Genomic DNA, 14,637 nt, shown 5'->3' on the forward strand with positions numbered 1-14,637 from the left:
GCCATGCAAGGGACGGCATGATGCTAACGAGCGAGCGAGATGTGCCATGTGTTATTCCGATCATACCTAGGTATTTTGGACGAAATAAAGCGGCACTTTGAGTTGGTACGAGTTAGAATTTCCCCGTGAAAGCCCATACAGTAGGGCCGGGACAGGGACAGAGTGGATGGCTGCTATCTTTTGTTGTATGTAGCGAACCCGAAGGTTTCGAACCGATACTGCCAGTGTCTTCCAAATAATGCACATTTGCAGGTGGTCACCCCACAAAAGTTGGTCACCAACCTGCAAGGTTCCCAGCCGGTTGACCCAATAGAAAGGCCTTGAATTTCTGCTTTTTCTACGGGTGATGGGGGGCAGGAAACGGCAGGTCGTGGGAGAGAACCGGACCCGATTCTAGTGGCGGTGGGTACAGTCGTCACGGTGTACGAGGGACCTTGTACCGTGGTCATGCCGAAGGGAGCACCACGAGTACGAAGGCGAGGGAAAATGCAAAATACGAGACACAAAAGACGAATGGGGCGAGAAAGGAGAGATCTGGGTGGCGATTTTACGAATGGAAATGTTGATCCAGTCGATCTGTGCAAGGAAGAGAAATCCAGATATGGCTCCGATCTCACCGGTACCACGGGCACCACCAGAGACCCGACAGTGACCAACAGTGCTGCGAGTACCTCGTACTCGGGAAATATCTGAAGCAGTAGCCAGGGATTTGCGTCACGGTGGATGCGATCGAGGAACGTGGTGGAGTCGCAGGACAAAACTCGAAGATGGCTGATTATTCCAAATTCGCGATGCCAGGCCAGATCGCCGATGCGAAGGGCACAGCGACACAGCGACATACCTCACCTCACTCCTTTCAGCCTTTTACGGCAAAACAGTTGAAGACCTCCTCTCTTGCTACTACCTGGCTCGCTGGGTACCATGCAACGAGGTGTCCCGTGTTCCGGAAGCCTGCGATCCGAGAGATAGCGGCCTGCCTACGAGACTTGCGTGCCGTGTCTGCTGGTCGAAAATGGCATCAAGCCGCGCAGTGGCTCTCTGGGTGGCTCTGGCTGTTGGTCCTTGCCAACAGGGTTCAACCCGTAGGAAATGGGTCCCAGCAAGGCAGAGTGTCACTCCGACATGCCCCCTAGTAGACTGTGGCTCATACCAGGCATTGGGGATCTGGAAATGTGTCTCTGATCGATAGACTCTCCATGGATGAATCGCCGAGCAGGGGCAGACAAGTGACAATCCATTCTAATGAATGCAGCGGCGTCAGCTTTGATTCTCAACTTCCCGCCAGCAGCTACTCGTACGCGCTGGATTCGAATCTCCTGCTCTACTGGGGCCCACGCCTTTAAGGGAAATAGTTTCCGCAGTGAAATCACATTGGCGATTCAAAGGGCCTTAATTTTGACCGCCGTCAATTCTTTCCTCTGCTGCAACTCAGGCCTTATCGTAGGCCGTTGGCACGGAGACGATAGCCGAAGACGCTAGGATCTGGCGCTACGACTGAGAGAGGGGCTGCTTCGTGCCCCATCGCCTTCTGATCTTCATGGGAGATCGCGAACTGGTAAGTGTAAGGGAGGGAGCCGGACAGTGAGCGGAGTGACTTTTGGGATGTTGGTCCGAGTTGAATGAGAATATAATGGATCGGGGAAGACAAGTACGGCGGCTCGTGGAGACACAGACCAAGCAAAGGGGACTCGGGATCTGGGCAGCCTCAGGCCACCAGAGCAACTGCCAGTTCTGCCACCCAGACTGCAGCAGCCACAGCCAGCAGCCCAGCAGCACCTGCCGCGATCGACCGAAGAAAGGCACGATGGGCGGAACTAACATCCGCCGAATTTGCAATCGATCGTCACTGGGGGTCGCTGGAAGGAGGCCCCAGCAGCCCCAGCAGCCCCAGCAGTGTGCATCATTTTGTTGCGCCTTGGCCTGCCTCCAGCTCGGTCAACTCTGCTCAATTCGAGCAAAGTCTGTCAAGATCCTACCTGCCGCTTTGGGCCTGGTGAGGCCTGGTGAGGCCTGGTGGACAAGCCTCTGCCGGCTTCATACCAAAGTTCCCAGCATCTTGTTCGATGCTGTCCTGTTCCCGCCAGTCCATCTCTGGTATCGTACCTCGAGCTTTTAACTTTGTTCTCCCGCCTTGTTGCTCCACGCTTCCTTGCCCTTTGTACATGGTTATGGGTGGCCATAGCTGCGGTAGCCCAATAGTAACCACTCGAGGTCTGCGGTCCACAGGGTTCAACATGGGTTTCTCAACTTTTGCTCTCCTTCCCCTCTTCCCCCCTTCCAAAGCGGTAGATTGGGTCTTCTGGCTCACAGCCACCGTCTCTCGCGATCTTCGCACTCGCTCCTAGATAAAACTCCATAGTGATCGCCTCCTCCCTCGATCATCTCATGTACTCTCGAGCCCACTTGGACGACCTCTGGCGATACTGTGTCCCTGGTCTGAATCTAGCTGACAGATACGAGCTGTCTCGGTGTGGTCACCCTCGCCTCATACCAGACACCCTGATCTCATTGGTACTAGCCCATTACTGCGCGGTTCGCCACTCGTATCTCCTCTCTTATGATCCAGACCGCCCCCAAGGCAACAGCCCAATATCACTTTCCTACACCTTGTAGAGACACCGACGTTAATTGTGCACACTTCGTCACTCGAAAACCCCTCAGGATACCTGCTGGTTCTATACTCAGTACCTTTTGCCTGTCCATCGAGTCATATAGCTAGTCGATCATTGGAGCGCCACCTGCTCCGGACCTAAGGGCGCGTCTTCCGCATCACAGGAGACCAGCTAGCACAGCAGCTGGACACCAGGAGCTCAAGGCCTTACACAATATGCCACCATTGCGAACCACAACCACGCCGCGTGAAAAGCCGCCAAAGTCTACGAGAACTCAGGAGGAGAATCAGGAAAGGTTAGCATTTCTGACGGTGCAGCTTGTCCATTTGCACTGACACGTATAAAGAGCATATATCGCGGCATCGAGAAGGAGTGACCGGACGCTCGAAGCTCGAGTGGAGTCGGCACGGAGAGCTTCAGAAGTTCACAAACGAAGAACCGGTCGGGCACTCCGCATAACCGCCGAGGATGTCATGAACGAGGAGATGTATGAAGAGGAGGGGGACGACTTGCCAATACAATATCGACGGCTCACCGCCCATCTGCAAACCAGTTCGGCCGATTTCAATCGCCGCGTCGCAGCTTACTTGACACACCAGGTGGCGATCCGGAGTGCAATAGAGCAGATGGCTCGAGATCCTCATGGCCAGTATCCCGGAGGCGGACTCGGCATGTTTCCCTCTCCCATGCTTCCTCCGCAGAGTATGCCACCGTCACTGGGAGCATACCAACGCCCTGCTCCGTACCCTTCGCCTCACCAAGCCCATTTCCCCCAGAACAGTGGCAGAAGAGCAAGTTTCTTGACATCACCAACGGAACAAGAACCAACATCGCCTCCGGCACCTGTGCATCCTCCAGGTCCGATGGAACCTGCAAACGTGTCATTTCCCGCCCCAACGCAGGTTGGAGACAATTTTTCCGGACAACGTATCAAGGACCAAAGCTCCAGAGCGGACCTGGAGTGCCCGCCACAGGGTCAGTCCGCCACATCTCCGCAAAGCAGACAGGCTTCATTCACGCCATTGTGGCAGGACATGGGGCCTTTCACCACATCACTGCCTCCAGAGTCGCAGCAGATGCTCGCACATGCACCTGGCTTTGACGTCAACGATCCCTTCTACGCCATGCTGATGCGAGGCTCGGACCAGTATCTTAGCAACTCATACTATCCCTGGAAGAATACGCAAGATCCTCTCAAAGGCATGTGTGCTCACGACTCGACGTACCAAGGAATGAACGCAACTTTGGCACCTGCTGCGCTTGACACTCCCGAGGAAACACCCAAGGGCACCAGCACTAGCGCTTCAACGACCACGGCGACACACACGTCTGTTTCCGCCGAACCTGCGAACACAGATAATCTGCAAACCCCAGATTTGGACTTTGCTCTGAAGGAGGAAAGTAGAGAACCTAGCTTTTTCGTTGCTGATGACGGCCTGGAGACTGGTCAGACGGACCCTTCCGCTGACGGATTCTGGGACCACTTTGTCAGGGACGGAAGCTGGGAAGGTGGTGACGACGAAGTACATGCTCTCACAAGTGAAAACAACGTGAAAGTTGAGACACATGATTGAGCCGCATGGGGGATATATATATATACGGGGGATGCCTCTGGGATCCCCCCACGTCGGTGTATCAAACGCCACTTGGTGTTTCACTGTGAGCGTCTGCTCGAAGCTCCTGTCACTGGCAACAGGAAAGAAGAAATTCTTCCTATCCCAGCCTGGGAGAATTAGGGCCTCGGAGGATGGCTTCCAGCGCCCTCGTGGGAAGTCAACTGCTTTCCAACATCGGTCTCGGTGCTCGATATGATTGCTGGTCTGTTTGGAAGTCTAGGTTTGGTTTGTGTTCAAAATACCCCGGATCTCGGTAATAGAGGCAGATATGGGAAGGGAAAATATTTTGATATTCAGTACCAACTCGCAAGGTATTCAACGGCGAAACCTCACCTCTCCAAAGTCTATTTCCGTCCTACACTGTTGTGCCACTGGCACCCAACTGGCAATCCGACGCCAGGACTGCTTGTTGGAGGTAGATACCCAGTAGGTACGAGGCTAGCGTCTTGGCGCCAATGCACAACTTGAAAGTTTGCACTAGTCTCAAAGTGGGTAATTTGCTCGGTTGCCGCTAGCCGCTTTTGCGACGGGTGCCCTAAAAGCACACATGTACCTAGATCTAAGGCGAGACTCTACCAGGTACAAGGGATATAAATCCTCCAACTAGAAACGATCGAAGCACAAGACTGTCAACTATGATATCTAAACCAAGGTACGATGCTCGTAGATGGGACGGAGAACATGATTGCCTCCTTCCGTCTTGAGAGTCAAAATCTGCAATGTCTAGTCCATAATCTCGCCAAAGCAAAGCCTGATGATGACGGTTACTATGAAGATTGCTCTAGTTATGGAAAAGATATGTCAGAATGCTACCACCCTGTGGGTTGGTCGAGGGGAATTCGGGAACATACCGACGAGGAAACGATCACATTCCACGACTCACCCTAGGGTCTCAACCGCCCTGTGGCATGTCCTAGGGCTAGGTATTTGGTTCTTGAGCGGTACATACTAGGGATAAGGGATCTGAATTATCTCATAGCCAGGCTTTCTCCCTCTTGCACTTTTTGGCAATGTGCTACACTTGTACAGTCCATTCACTGAATCCAACCTTCGTTCAACTTCGCAAGCACCCTCATCTGCGCCGACGTCTCCGCCTCCCCGTAACTCCGTCTCAATGTGTTGATCTCTAGTGATACTCAAACGGTACAGTGGTACAGTTGCTAGTACATGCTCATGCGTCGAGTTCTACACCCCCGTCCAAGTCGTCGTCCTCATCCTCGTCCTCGTCCTTATCCTGACCGGCCGGTTCAGAGGTAGTAGTACCTGCGCTCACGTCTGCTCTTGCTTTAGCCAGATCTGCTCCTTCTTCAGCTGTGACTCCTCTCTCCGTAGCTGCTCTTTGTGCTGCTCTTTTTGCTTCTTCCTTTCTCCACGATTCGTTTTCTTGGTTCATCCTTTCTCTTGCTTCGTTAATCTTTTCTTTCATTTTCTTCCTCAATGCTAGCCTTTCTTCTTCGATCCTGGCTTCTGCTTCGCTCAACCTTGCTTTTGCTTCTACTTCTGCTTCACTCACGCCTGCTCCCGTTGCTCCGCTCTTTCTTGCTATTACTTCCCACAACCTTGCTCTTGCTTCGCTCGCTCCTAGTCTTGCTTCCATAAATCGCCGATAATAGCTCTCGCGTTCTGTGGCTCCGCGCATCCTGATTGCTTCTGCTTCGCTCATGTTTCCCTCCAGCCAACTCATGGTTGCTCTTGCTTTGCGATTCCTTTCCGATATGATGCTCCCCTCGGCTGCTGTTTTTGCTTCGCCGGTGGCTTTTTCGCTTATGGTAGCTTCTGCTTCGCTCAGGGTTGCTCTTACTTTGCTATCCACAACAGTGATCCCACCGGGCATATCGTCGAGGTCGTTTTCGGTGCGAGTACCGTTTGCAACAGAGACAGCTATGGTGTGCGGATGAATGGTCTGGTGAGAGGACATTTTGTGAGGAGCTGGAAAGACTTTGAGAGTGTTTTGAACACCTCAAATAATTGAGATCTCGAGGTTTGAGTGGGACAGAAAGACATACAAAAGCTAGTTGATAGAATAGCTTGGTGATGGGAGTAGTCAAGAAGGCTTCTCGAATACGATAAGTAATATAGCGAAGGCAGTGGGGAAGGGCAGTGGCGCTTAGGCAGCTCCGGTGAGACTCGCGGCGACGCTGCCTCAGCGTCGGTGACTCGCAGGCAGTGATGAGCCCTGCCTGCCGACGACCTCGAGCTGCCTCACCCAAAGCGCGATCGTGGCGTCTGCCACCACGCGGCACGGGCACGAAATTCTAGGCAAAAGCCAAACCAGGCCGCAATACCATCCAAAAGGTGGAATGAATGCGAGTCCCTAACCTGTAACCCATTGGAACTGTCAACGACGATGGATACCTACCTAGGCAGGCATCTCTGCTTCCTAATTTCTTACAGGACGTAGCGGAACTCCAAACTGGCATCGCCTTCTTTCCCGTTACTCTCCACGCCACTCGCCAGCAACTGCTCTTTGCGGGCATTCCGCCATTTCAAGAGACAGTAAGTGATCACGACACCGCAAAGCGCCACGAACTCGAGACCAAGACTGACTGCGTTCCCACTGATATACCTCGGAGCATCTGTCGCCGGGTAGATCTGTCCCGAAAGAACACCAGAGATATTTGCAATGCTCGCCGCCAGGGGGATGCCGATGCTGCGTTTATAGTCCGGGGCCAAGTTGCTCGTGATCCATGTGAGCATGAGACAGTTGTATGGATAGATCCCGCCGCCACATAGGAACATGGCAAAATAGCCAGCGCCGATGTTTGGCGTCCCGAGCACGATGGCATATCCTACAAGGACCGGGACGGGCACCATGACAAGGCAAAAGGCGCGTTTGTGCAGGCGATCAGACAGCCATGCCATGAGCGCCACGGTGCCTGTGGCGAATGCGTAGACGGGTATGGTAAGATAGTTGGCTTGGATCGAGGTATACCTGTTTTTTTGTAGTCAGTGGGTGAGCCCAACTGCTGGATCTCTCAAACGAAAAACACCAAATTAGCCAGATCTACTCACCCGAGACCCCGGATGATGGTGGGGAGAAATGTACCGAAGCTGAGTAACGGTAGAGAGGATGAGAAGAGGGAGAAGGCAGCGAGGTAGACCAAGGGGTCTGTGACTGCAGACAGGACATGTTTGAAGCTGAGGTCGTCCCCGCCCTTGTACAGTGCGTCCCGCGTCTTTTTCTGGACCATGAAGTCGCGCTGTTCCTGGCTCAAGAACCAGACCTTTTCGGCACTGTACGGCATCGTGAGCCAGCATGTTCCCCCGACCACAAACGAAATAATCCCTTCGATGATGAACAGCCAACGCCACGGCTCAAGCGAAGCTCTTGTGCCCATCGACTGCACGCCGTATGCGAAAAGACCCCCGAATGCCCCGGACACGGTCGTGGCGCAGTATATCACGGCGACACGCTTGGCCTGCTGCTTCTTGTTCCAGATGGTCGAGATGATGAATATCATACATGGTAGGAGGCCGCCCTCGAAAAGGCCCAAAAGAAGCCGGCAAGCGAGGGCTTGGTGGTAGTTCTGGACAAAACCCATGCCCAGAGTTGCGGCGCTCCAGCCGATCAATGCCACGCCCAGGACACGGTTGACTCCGAACCTCTTGATGGCAACGACCCACGGTATGTCGAAGACGATATATGTCACGTAAAACAGCGTGACGAGGTTGTTGAATTCTTTCCCCTTGAGGTCGAGGTCTGTTGGGAGGCCGAAAATCGCGGCGTTCCCTGATCCCCCAAGTCAGCGATTTCGTTACTGGTACCCAGTCCACGTCGAAGCTGTACACGGGTGTGACATACCGATATTGGAACGGTCGAGGTATCCAATGATGATTATGAGCGCGATTTGCGGCAGCAGAAACATGTCGAACCTCCTCAATGTCTTCCTTTCGAGCTCTGGATCGAGCTGGATCTCTTGACAGTCCCCGTTATTCACAGAGGCTAGCTTGTAAATGTCAGCCAACTGCGTGGGTTGTTCGATATCCATCTTCGGCTGCTTGACTTCCTGACGTGAGTGAATCTCAGCCATGTTTGGTCTCAGGTCCTGTGGTGGAGAGAGACAGGCAAGTGATGGGGAGCTTTTGGTTCAGTATTCCCCGGACCAAAGTCGCCACGAGTCACGTAGGGTTTATATATCCATATTCACTGGAGAACCCTCGGATCAAGGCGGGGAATGGCCAACAGGCACGGTTCATTGCCCTGATACCCTTATCTCTGTATTCATTTCTGGCCCGGAATGTACCTAGGTAGGTAAACGGAGGGAGCGATGGTCTTTGGGGGGAGCATCAAAGTGTTCCTATACCTGATAGAGCATCTCCGAAGTGACCACTGCAAGAATCCGATACGATAAGGGACAATATGTTGTCTGACGCTGGATCAGCACTGCCCTCCATGGCTCTACACCGTTGAGGGTGATTAACGTTTGCATCAAGAATCAAACTGAATTAGTGTTTAACAAAAGTCTGAAGTCTGGTGCCTCAACAGGAGAGATTCAGAGGCCATGTGCCTAGCACGAAATACTAAGGAGACAGACGTGATATTCTCATGGCGCCAGAGCAAGAAACCAACTGACTAAGTCCTTGACCGTCTTCTTCACCTCGATGTTGTTTATTGGCAGTATCCAACTTTGTGATAGTATCTTCATTGTCGCTGTTGGTAGTCTAGCTCAAAGCTTTCCCAGTGTCCGCGTGTGCGTGCGTGGTGGCTCTGTGTTTGACCATAGTAAGAGAAGACCCTCTCGCTTGTATCGACAACCTTTGAATGATTAGACAACAACACCTGTTTGTTATCAATCGATTCAGATGATAATCATGCTCGACTGTGCGGCGATGGTGATCTAGGTGCGTCGAGAGTCGTCGCCGTCAGACAAAGCTCTTGAAATCCTCCATCTCCGGTCAACCGACTCCTTCTCCGAAAAGTCGGACCGGAGTCTAGAATCCTCCCCCCTCGTCTTCTATTCTCCTTTACCATTGTACAACCTCAGGCTGGTCACTTGTCGGCAAGTTGTTTTGATCCTGTTGCTCGTGTTGTCTCATGCAGATGAACGAGCCAGTGTCTCTTCTTCTGGCATGCATATGCGCTGACGTAGAGGTGCCTGCTTGTACAAATCGCGCTTTATTTGGGTGAAGGATGCACCGGATACCGAACCGCATAAAAAGGACACTTCAGCACAACACACAAGGACCAGAAGGACAACAGGTCTGTGTGATCAACAACATACAACCAGAAATTTGCAATCATGTCTGAAGTGACGGTACTCATTATCGGCTGCGGCGTTGCCGGGCCCGTCCTTGCAAACTTCCTAAAACGCAAAGGATACAATCCGATCGTCTTTGAAAAGGTCTCAAAATTGGGAGATGTGGGAGCGTCACTCATGATGATGCCCAATGGGTAAGATACCATCACTTCTCTCAAAACATGGAACCAAAGTCGGGCTTTTACTGAGGGTAATGCAGGCTCAAAGCTCTCAACCTGGTCGGTGTGGCCGAGGAGATTGAGAAGAGGTCTCAGCCACTCGAGGCATTCCAAGACGCCACTTCCGATGGTGATGTTATTGGGTTCTCGGACTTGCCGCAAAGTTTCAGGTCGCGCTATGGACTACCTGCGCTCGGTGTCAAGCGGACGGAACTGAATCTGATGCTTAAAGACATGCTCACCGATCGGGGGGTCGATGTGAGAGAGGGTTGGGAGCTGGAAGATATTGAGGAAGGGGAAGACTCGGTGACTGCTCATTTCAAAGGACACGGGTCTGTCACGGGCTCGTTCCTCATCGGCTGCGATGGAATCAAAGCTGTTTCCAGGCGTATCCTTCTGAGCAAGAGAAGCCTTAGTGAAGGGCTGCCAGACTTTACCCAGTTGACCCAGGTAAGGCGGCGCCAAACAAAGGCCGAACGACGTGTTCGTGGCTGACATCACAGACCGCCGGTTTGTCACCGACACCACAGGCGCTGAAGAGTCGATCTAGTATGCGGAATTGGTTTGGAGAAGGAGTCCATATGATCGCTTATCCAGTCTCTCCCGACGTGACTTCCTGGGCATTGACCTTGCCTGAAGGCGAGGGCAATGAAGCCGATTGGGGTCTTTGTACCCTGCAAGAAATGGCTGCAAGGAAAGAAAAGCTCCTTGCGGAGATCAGCTCCTGGCAGGATAAATCGCCGGCAGAATTGATTCGGAATTCATCTCGAATCATCAAATTCGGTATCTTTGATCGCAAAGAGATGAGTCCAGATCAGTGGCATTCCAAGAGATGTGTTTTGGCAGGCGACGCCGCACATCCGACGAGCCCACATCTTGGACAAGGGGCCAACCAAGCACTGTAAGACCGATCTCGAGACGACCTCAAGCTGATTGGACTCACACTGACATCGATGTTTAGTGAAGACTGTTTCCATCTCAGCCATGCCTTGCCATACTTGGTTCCAGGAAGCGAGGACTACGAGGAGAGCTTGCGAAAGGTTGGCCCGGGACTAACAGACATCTTTGAGGCGTTTGCGAAGAAGAGACAACCACGAACGTCGGCGTTGGTCAAAGGTGCACGTACTCAGGGTCAGACGCGGGTCGTGACCACCGGGCCGGACGACTGTAGGCGGAGGAATGAGGAGGTTGCCGCTGGCTGGAGGGACGTCGAGGCAATAGCTGCAAAATACGATGCACTTTGCCGTGAGCCGTTCCAGGGAACCCCTACATAAGCGCTGTCATGATGTACCTTTCATTTCTTGTATGGCCAATCAAGACTAAATCCATTTTACCTGCAAATCATCAGTTCACCCACACCCCAGTGAGACCGTATATCTCAGCCTTCTCCGCGTCGTCGTCGTAGAATAAGGTCTGGGCGAGGGACAAAACCAGCCTCATTCGCCGGTTCTAGGTGCCTGAAGTTAGACGTGACACGATCATTGAGCTTCTAAAGGCCTGGACCGAACAGACCGGAGTTTCATAGATCGCAGGTATTAGAGATAATGCCGTACCATCTTCCGGTAATGGTGGCGAATGTCTCCATCTCCGAAAATCAAACTTGCACTTGTGCCGGGGCTTTAGAATGTACGAAGTGGATATTCGAGTGGATACGTGGACCGCACTCTTGCCTATCTCTGGGAGACGTACATTCGAGTGATGAAGAATGTCTTTTCGGTATATCTTAGATGACATTGGGTTGATCAGGGAACGAGCCTGTACTCGAGCATCTCCAGCACTCAAGTTATTTTCAAAGGTCGATCGTGGAGCTTCAACGCCCGCCCAGCACCAAGAATGGGCTCAATTCGCAAAACACTCCCTTACCGCCTGGGGGTTGACGTTGGAGGAACAAACACGGACGCCGTCCTCGTCGATACAACAGCCACTGACAGAAGCAAAAGCGTCGTTGCAGCGCACAAGACAGCAACAACGTCACCAAACGTGACCGAAGGCATAGCGGCGGCCGTAAGACACGTTTTGGAACAGTCCGGAGTGGCAGTGGAGCAAATCTCCTCTTTGGCGATTGGAACCACTCACTTTATCAATGCAATCGTCGAACATGACCATCGCCATCTCTCGAAAGTCGCGGTAATCCGCCTCTCCAAGAATTTCACCCGGGAGATCCCCCCGTTCTTTGACTTTCCACCGGCTCTGAGAGGCATCATGTATGGGTGGCATACATACATTGACGGTGGACTCCAGATTGATGGCAGCGAAGAGGCTCCCATCGTCGAGGATCAAGTGGTTGACGTATGCACGACAATCCGAGAATTGGGGCTTACTGCCGTGGTCGTCTGCGGCGTGTTCTCTCCACTGGACTCAAGCTTTAGACAAGAACAACGCGTCCGCGAGATCATCCATTCCCTTCTTCCTGAGGTCTCGGTGGTTTGTTCGTCTGAGATTTCGAATCTCGGCTTCCTGGAAAGGGAAAATGCATCAATACTAAACGCCTCCATTCACGCATTTGCACAAAGAACAATTGCGAGCTTCAAGCTGGCAATGCGAAAGCTTAATCTTCGTTGTGCTCTGTATCTCACACAAAACGACGGTACCTTGATCGACGCACACGCGGCTTCACAACTGCCCATCAGGACCTTTTCATCCGGGCCAACGAACTCCATGAGAGGTGCCGCATATCTGAGTGGGCTATACTCGGACGACGAGGCCAGAACCTCCTCAATCGTCTGCGACATTGGAGGCACAACGGCAGATGTCGGGATACTGTTACCTTCTGGTTACCCCAGGCAGTCACTCGCCAGTGTCACAATTGCCGGGGTCAAGATCAACTATGGAATGCCACAAGTCGAGTCGATAGGCATAGGAGGAGGCTCTATCGTTCGACAAGATGGAGATCAAGTGGTGGTGGGACCAGATTCTGTGGGTTATGCCATCAAGGAGAGAGCATTGATCTTTGGGGGTGACACAACGACAGCAACTGATATTGCTGTTGCTTCTGGCATTCCCATCAAAGGCGCTGATGCAGCGAAGGCTGGTGGACTAAGCCAAGAGATTATTGAAAGTGCCAGGGGGGTCATCAAGAGCAAGCTGGAGCGTGTTGTAGACTTGGTCAAGACATCTCCAAAAGACCTTGACCTGATCTTGGTTGGCGGTGGCTCGATTATTGCTCCAGATTCCCTTGACGGCGTCAGCAAGATCATCCGCCCGCCGTATTTCGATGTGGCGAATGCTGTCGGAGCAGCTATGTCACGCATCAGTGCAAGTGTGGATATCATTCAGGACACATCATCCAGAACAATCAAGCAAGCGCTTCGAAACGCAGCAGAGCTAGCTACGGAGAAAGTCATAGAGGTCGGCGCCGACCCTACGACGATTGCCATAACGGAACAGGAGGCTCTCCCATTGCAGTACCTTGACCATCGAGTCAGGACCATTGTTAAAGCTGTGGGGGACTTCATTCCATCATATGAATCGGCCACAGAATCCATTGTCGAGGAGCTAAACGACGTTGAAGAGATAGCATTGGAAACCAAGCCATTCCAACGAGGGGGAGAGACGACCATCATTGATGTAAAAGATTATCAGCCCGCAATTCAAAACAATCCAACAACAGGAGTGCCAGAGTGGCATGTTTCGTCAACAGACCTTGAATGGATGGCGGATGGTTGTTACGTACTTGGATGTGGCGGAGGGGGCACGCCGTACCCAGAAATGCTGAAGTTGAAAAGGCTGTTGCAAGAAGGACATAGCTTGCGTATTGTGGACGCTGAAGACCTCGACGAGAAAGCGCAGATCTACTGTGAGTAATACTCATCCACAGCAGCACAACAACCTGACTGATCAGCTTAGGGGCCGGTAACATGGGATCGCCTTCCGTACCACAAGAGAGGCTGTGTGCCAATGAGTCGCTCGAAGCCATCAAAGAGATGATGGAATACTACCGGCAAGACTCCTTTGATGCCTTTATTGGCCTCGAGATTGGGGGCTCTAACGGGCTTCTACCCCTGAGTATGGGTGCTTCCAATAACTTTAACCGGCCGGTAGTAGACGCGGACTGGATGGGTGAGTCGTATTCCTCTTGTTCTTCAATTGTACCTGGCTGATCAATTCCCGTACTAGGTCGCGCATACCCGAACCTGTGGCAGGTCACCATAGCAGTCCATGAACCCCATCAGATTGCGCCGTGCGCAATATCTTCCGGAGATGGAAGGGCGTTGATAATGACGAAGTCAAGTGACGATAGATCGATAGATCGAACATTGAGAGCGCCTGCGATCGAAATGGGATACTACGTCGGATTTGCCGCAAAACCAACAACAACCGCGCTCGTCAAGAAGTGGTCTGTGAGAAACACCATGTCGCAGGCGTGGAGAATTGGGAGATGCATAGCTCGCGCGAGTCGGACCAACACGATTAGCACCGTGACAGAGCAGATAATCGAAGAGGTGGGAGGAAACTCTGCGGCAAAGCTGCTGTTCCGTGGTAAGATCGTGGGAGTTGAGCGCCGCCTATACAAAGGCCATTCTCATGGAGAGGTTGTCATCAAATCCATTTCAGAGGAAGGATCAGAAGACACCGAAGACGGAGCTAGGAAAGCTGTCGCCCAGGGAGGGGCTTTGAAGATCCCCTTCATGAACGAAAACCTGATTGCTCAACACGTCGCCGAGGATGGGGCGACCAAGGTCTTAGCAACTGTTCCCGACCTCATCACAGTATTGGATGCTCAATCAGGACGAGCGTTAGGAATACCCGAATATAAGTACGGCATTGTGGTGACTGTACTCGGCATCACCTGCTCACCAATATGGGGAAAGACGGAGGCGGGAGTTGCTGCAGGCGGCCCTTCGGCTTTTGGCTTTGACGATATTTCGTATGAACCGCTGGGTGTGTATAAAGAGCCAGCCAGCGTTATCCGGGAGTATTCGAATCGATTTGAAGGATGATGATGGAGGTAGACACAGATAGAGCGAATTTTATCAGCTTCAATCCACAGACG

The 14,637-nt window shown here is 52.4% G+C and overlaps 5 protein-coding genes across 5 annotated transcripts; 3 read left to right on the forward strand and 2 right to left on the reverse strand.

Annotated features, from left to right (window-relative positions):
• Window positions 1-2,827: 2,827 nt before the first annotated feature.
• Window positions 2,828-4,186, forward strand: Z520_01084 (uncharacterized protein; the record flags this gene model as incomplete). The annotated part of the gene is made up of 2 exons (XM_016771602.1): window positions 2,828-2,907; window positions 2,959-4,186. The coding sequence occupies 2 exons, from the start codon at window positions 2,828-2,830 to the stop codon at window positions 4,184-4,186; spliced, it is 1,308 nt and encodes a 435-aa protein (XP_016636741.1).
• Window positions 4,187-5,399: 1,213 nt separating this feature from the next.
• Z520_01085 (uncharacterized protein) lies at window positions 5,400-6,146 on the reverse strand (the record flags this gene model as incomplete). Its single annotated transcript, XM_016771603.1, has 1 exon — window positions 5,400-6,146. One exon carries the CDS (start codon window positions 6,144-6,146, stop codon window positions 5,400-5,402), a length of 747 nt encoding a protein of 248 aa, XP_016636742.1.
• A 470-nt stretch (window positions 6,147-6,616) lies between these two features.
• Z520_01086 (uncharacterized protein) lies at window positions 6,617-8,259 on the reverse strand (the record flags this gene model as incomplete). The annotated part of the gene is made up of 3 exons (XM_016771604.1): window positions 6,617-7,160; window positions 7,241-7,958; window positions 8,031-8,259. 3 exons carry the CDS (start codon window positions 8,257-8,259, stop codon window positions 6,617-6,619), a joined length of 1,491 nt encoding a protein of 496 aa, XP_016636743.1.
• A 1,209-nt stretch (window positions 8,260-9,468) lies between these two features.
• Window positions 9,469-10,918, forward strand: Z520_01087 (uncharacterized protein; the record flags this gene model as incomplete). Its single annotated transcript, XM_016771605.1, has 4 exons — window positions 9,469-9,620; window positions 9,686-10,094; window positions 10,148-10,545; window positions 10,606-10,918. 4 exons carry the CDS (start codon window positions 9,469-9,471, stop codon window positions 10,916-10,918), a joined length of 1,272 nt encoding a protein of 423 aa, XP_016636744.1.
• A 559-nt stretch (window positions 10,919-11,477) lies between these two features.
• Z520_01088 (uncharacterized protein) lies at window positions 11,478-14,584 on the forward strand (the record flags this gene model as incomplete). Its single annotated transcript, XM_016771606.1, has 3 exons — window positions 11,478-13,440; window positions 13,491-13,703; window positions 13,761-14,584. 3 exons carry the CDS (start codon window positions 11,478-11,480, stop codon window positions 14,582-14,584), a joined length of 3,000 nt encoding a protein of 999 aa, XP_016636745.1.
• Window positions 14,585-14,637: the final 53 nt, after the last annotated feature.

The sequence above is a fragment of the Fonsecaea multimorphosa genome (genome assembly GCF_000836435.1).
Source record: "Fonsecaea multimorphosa CBS 102226 unplaced genomic scaffold supercont1.2, whole genome shotgun sequence".
Taxonomy (NCBI): domain Eukaryota; kingdom Fungi; phylum Ascomycota; class Eurotiomycetes; order Chaetothyriales; family Herpotrichiellaceae; genus Fonsecaea; species Fonsecaea multimorphosa.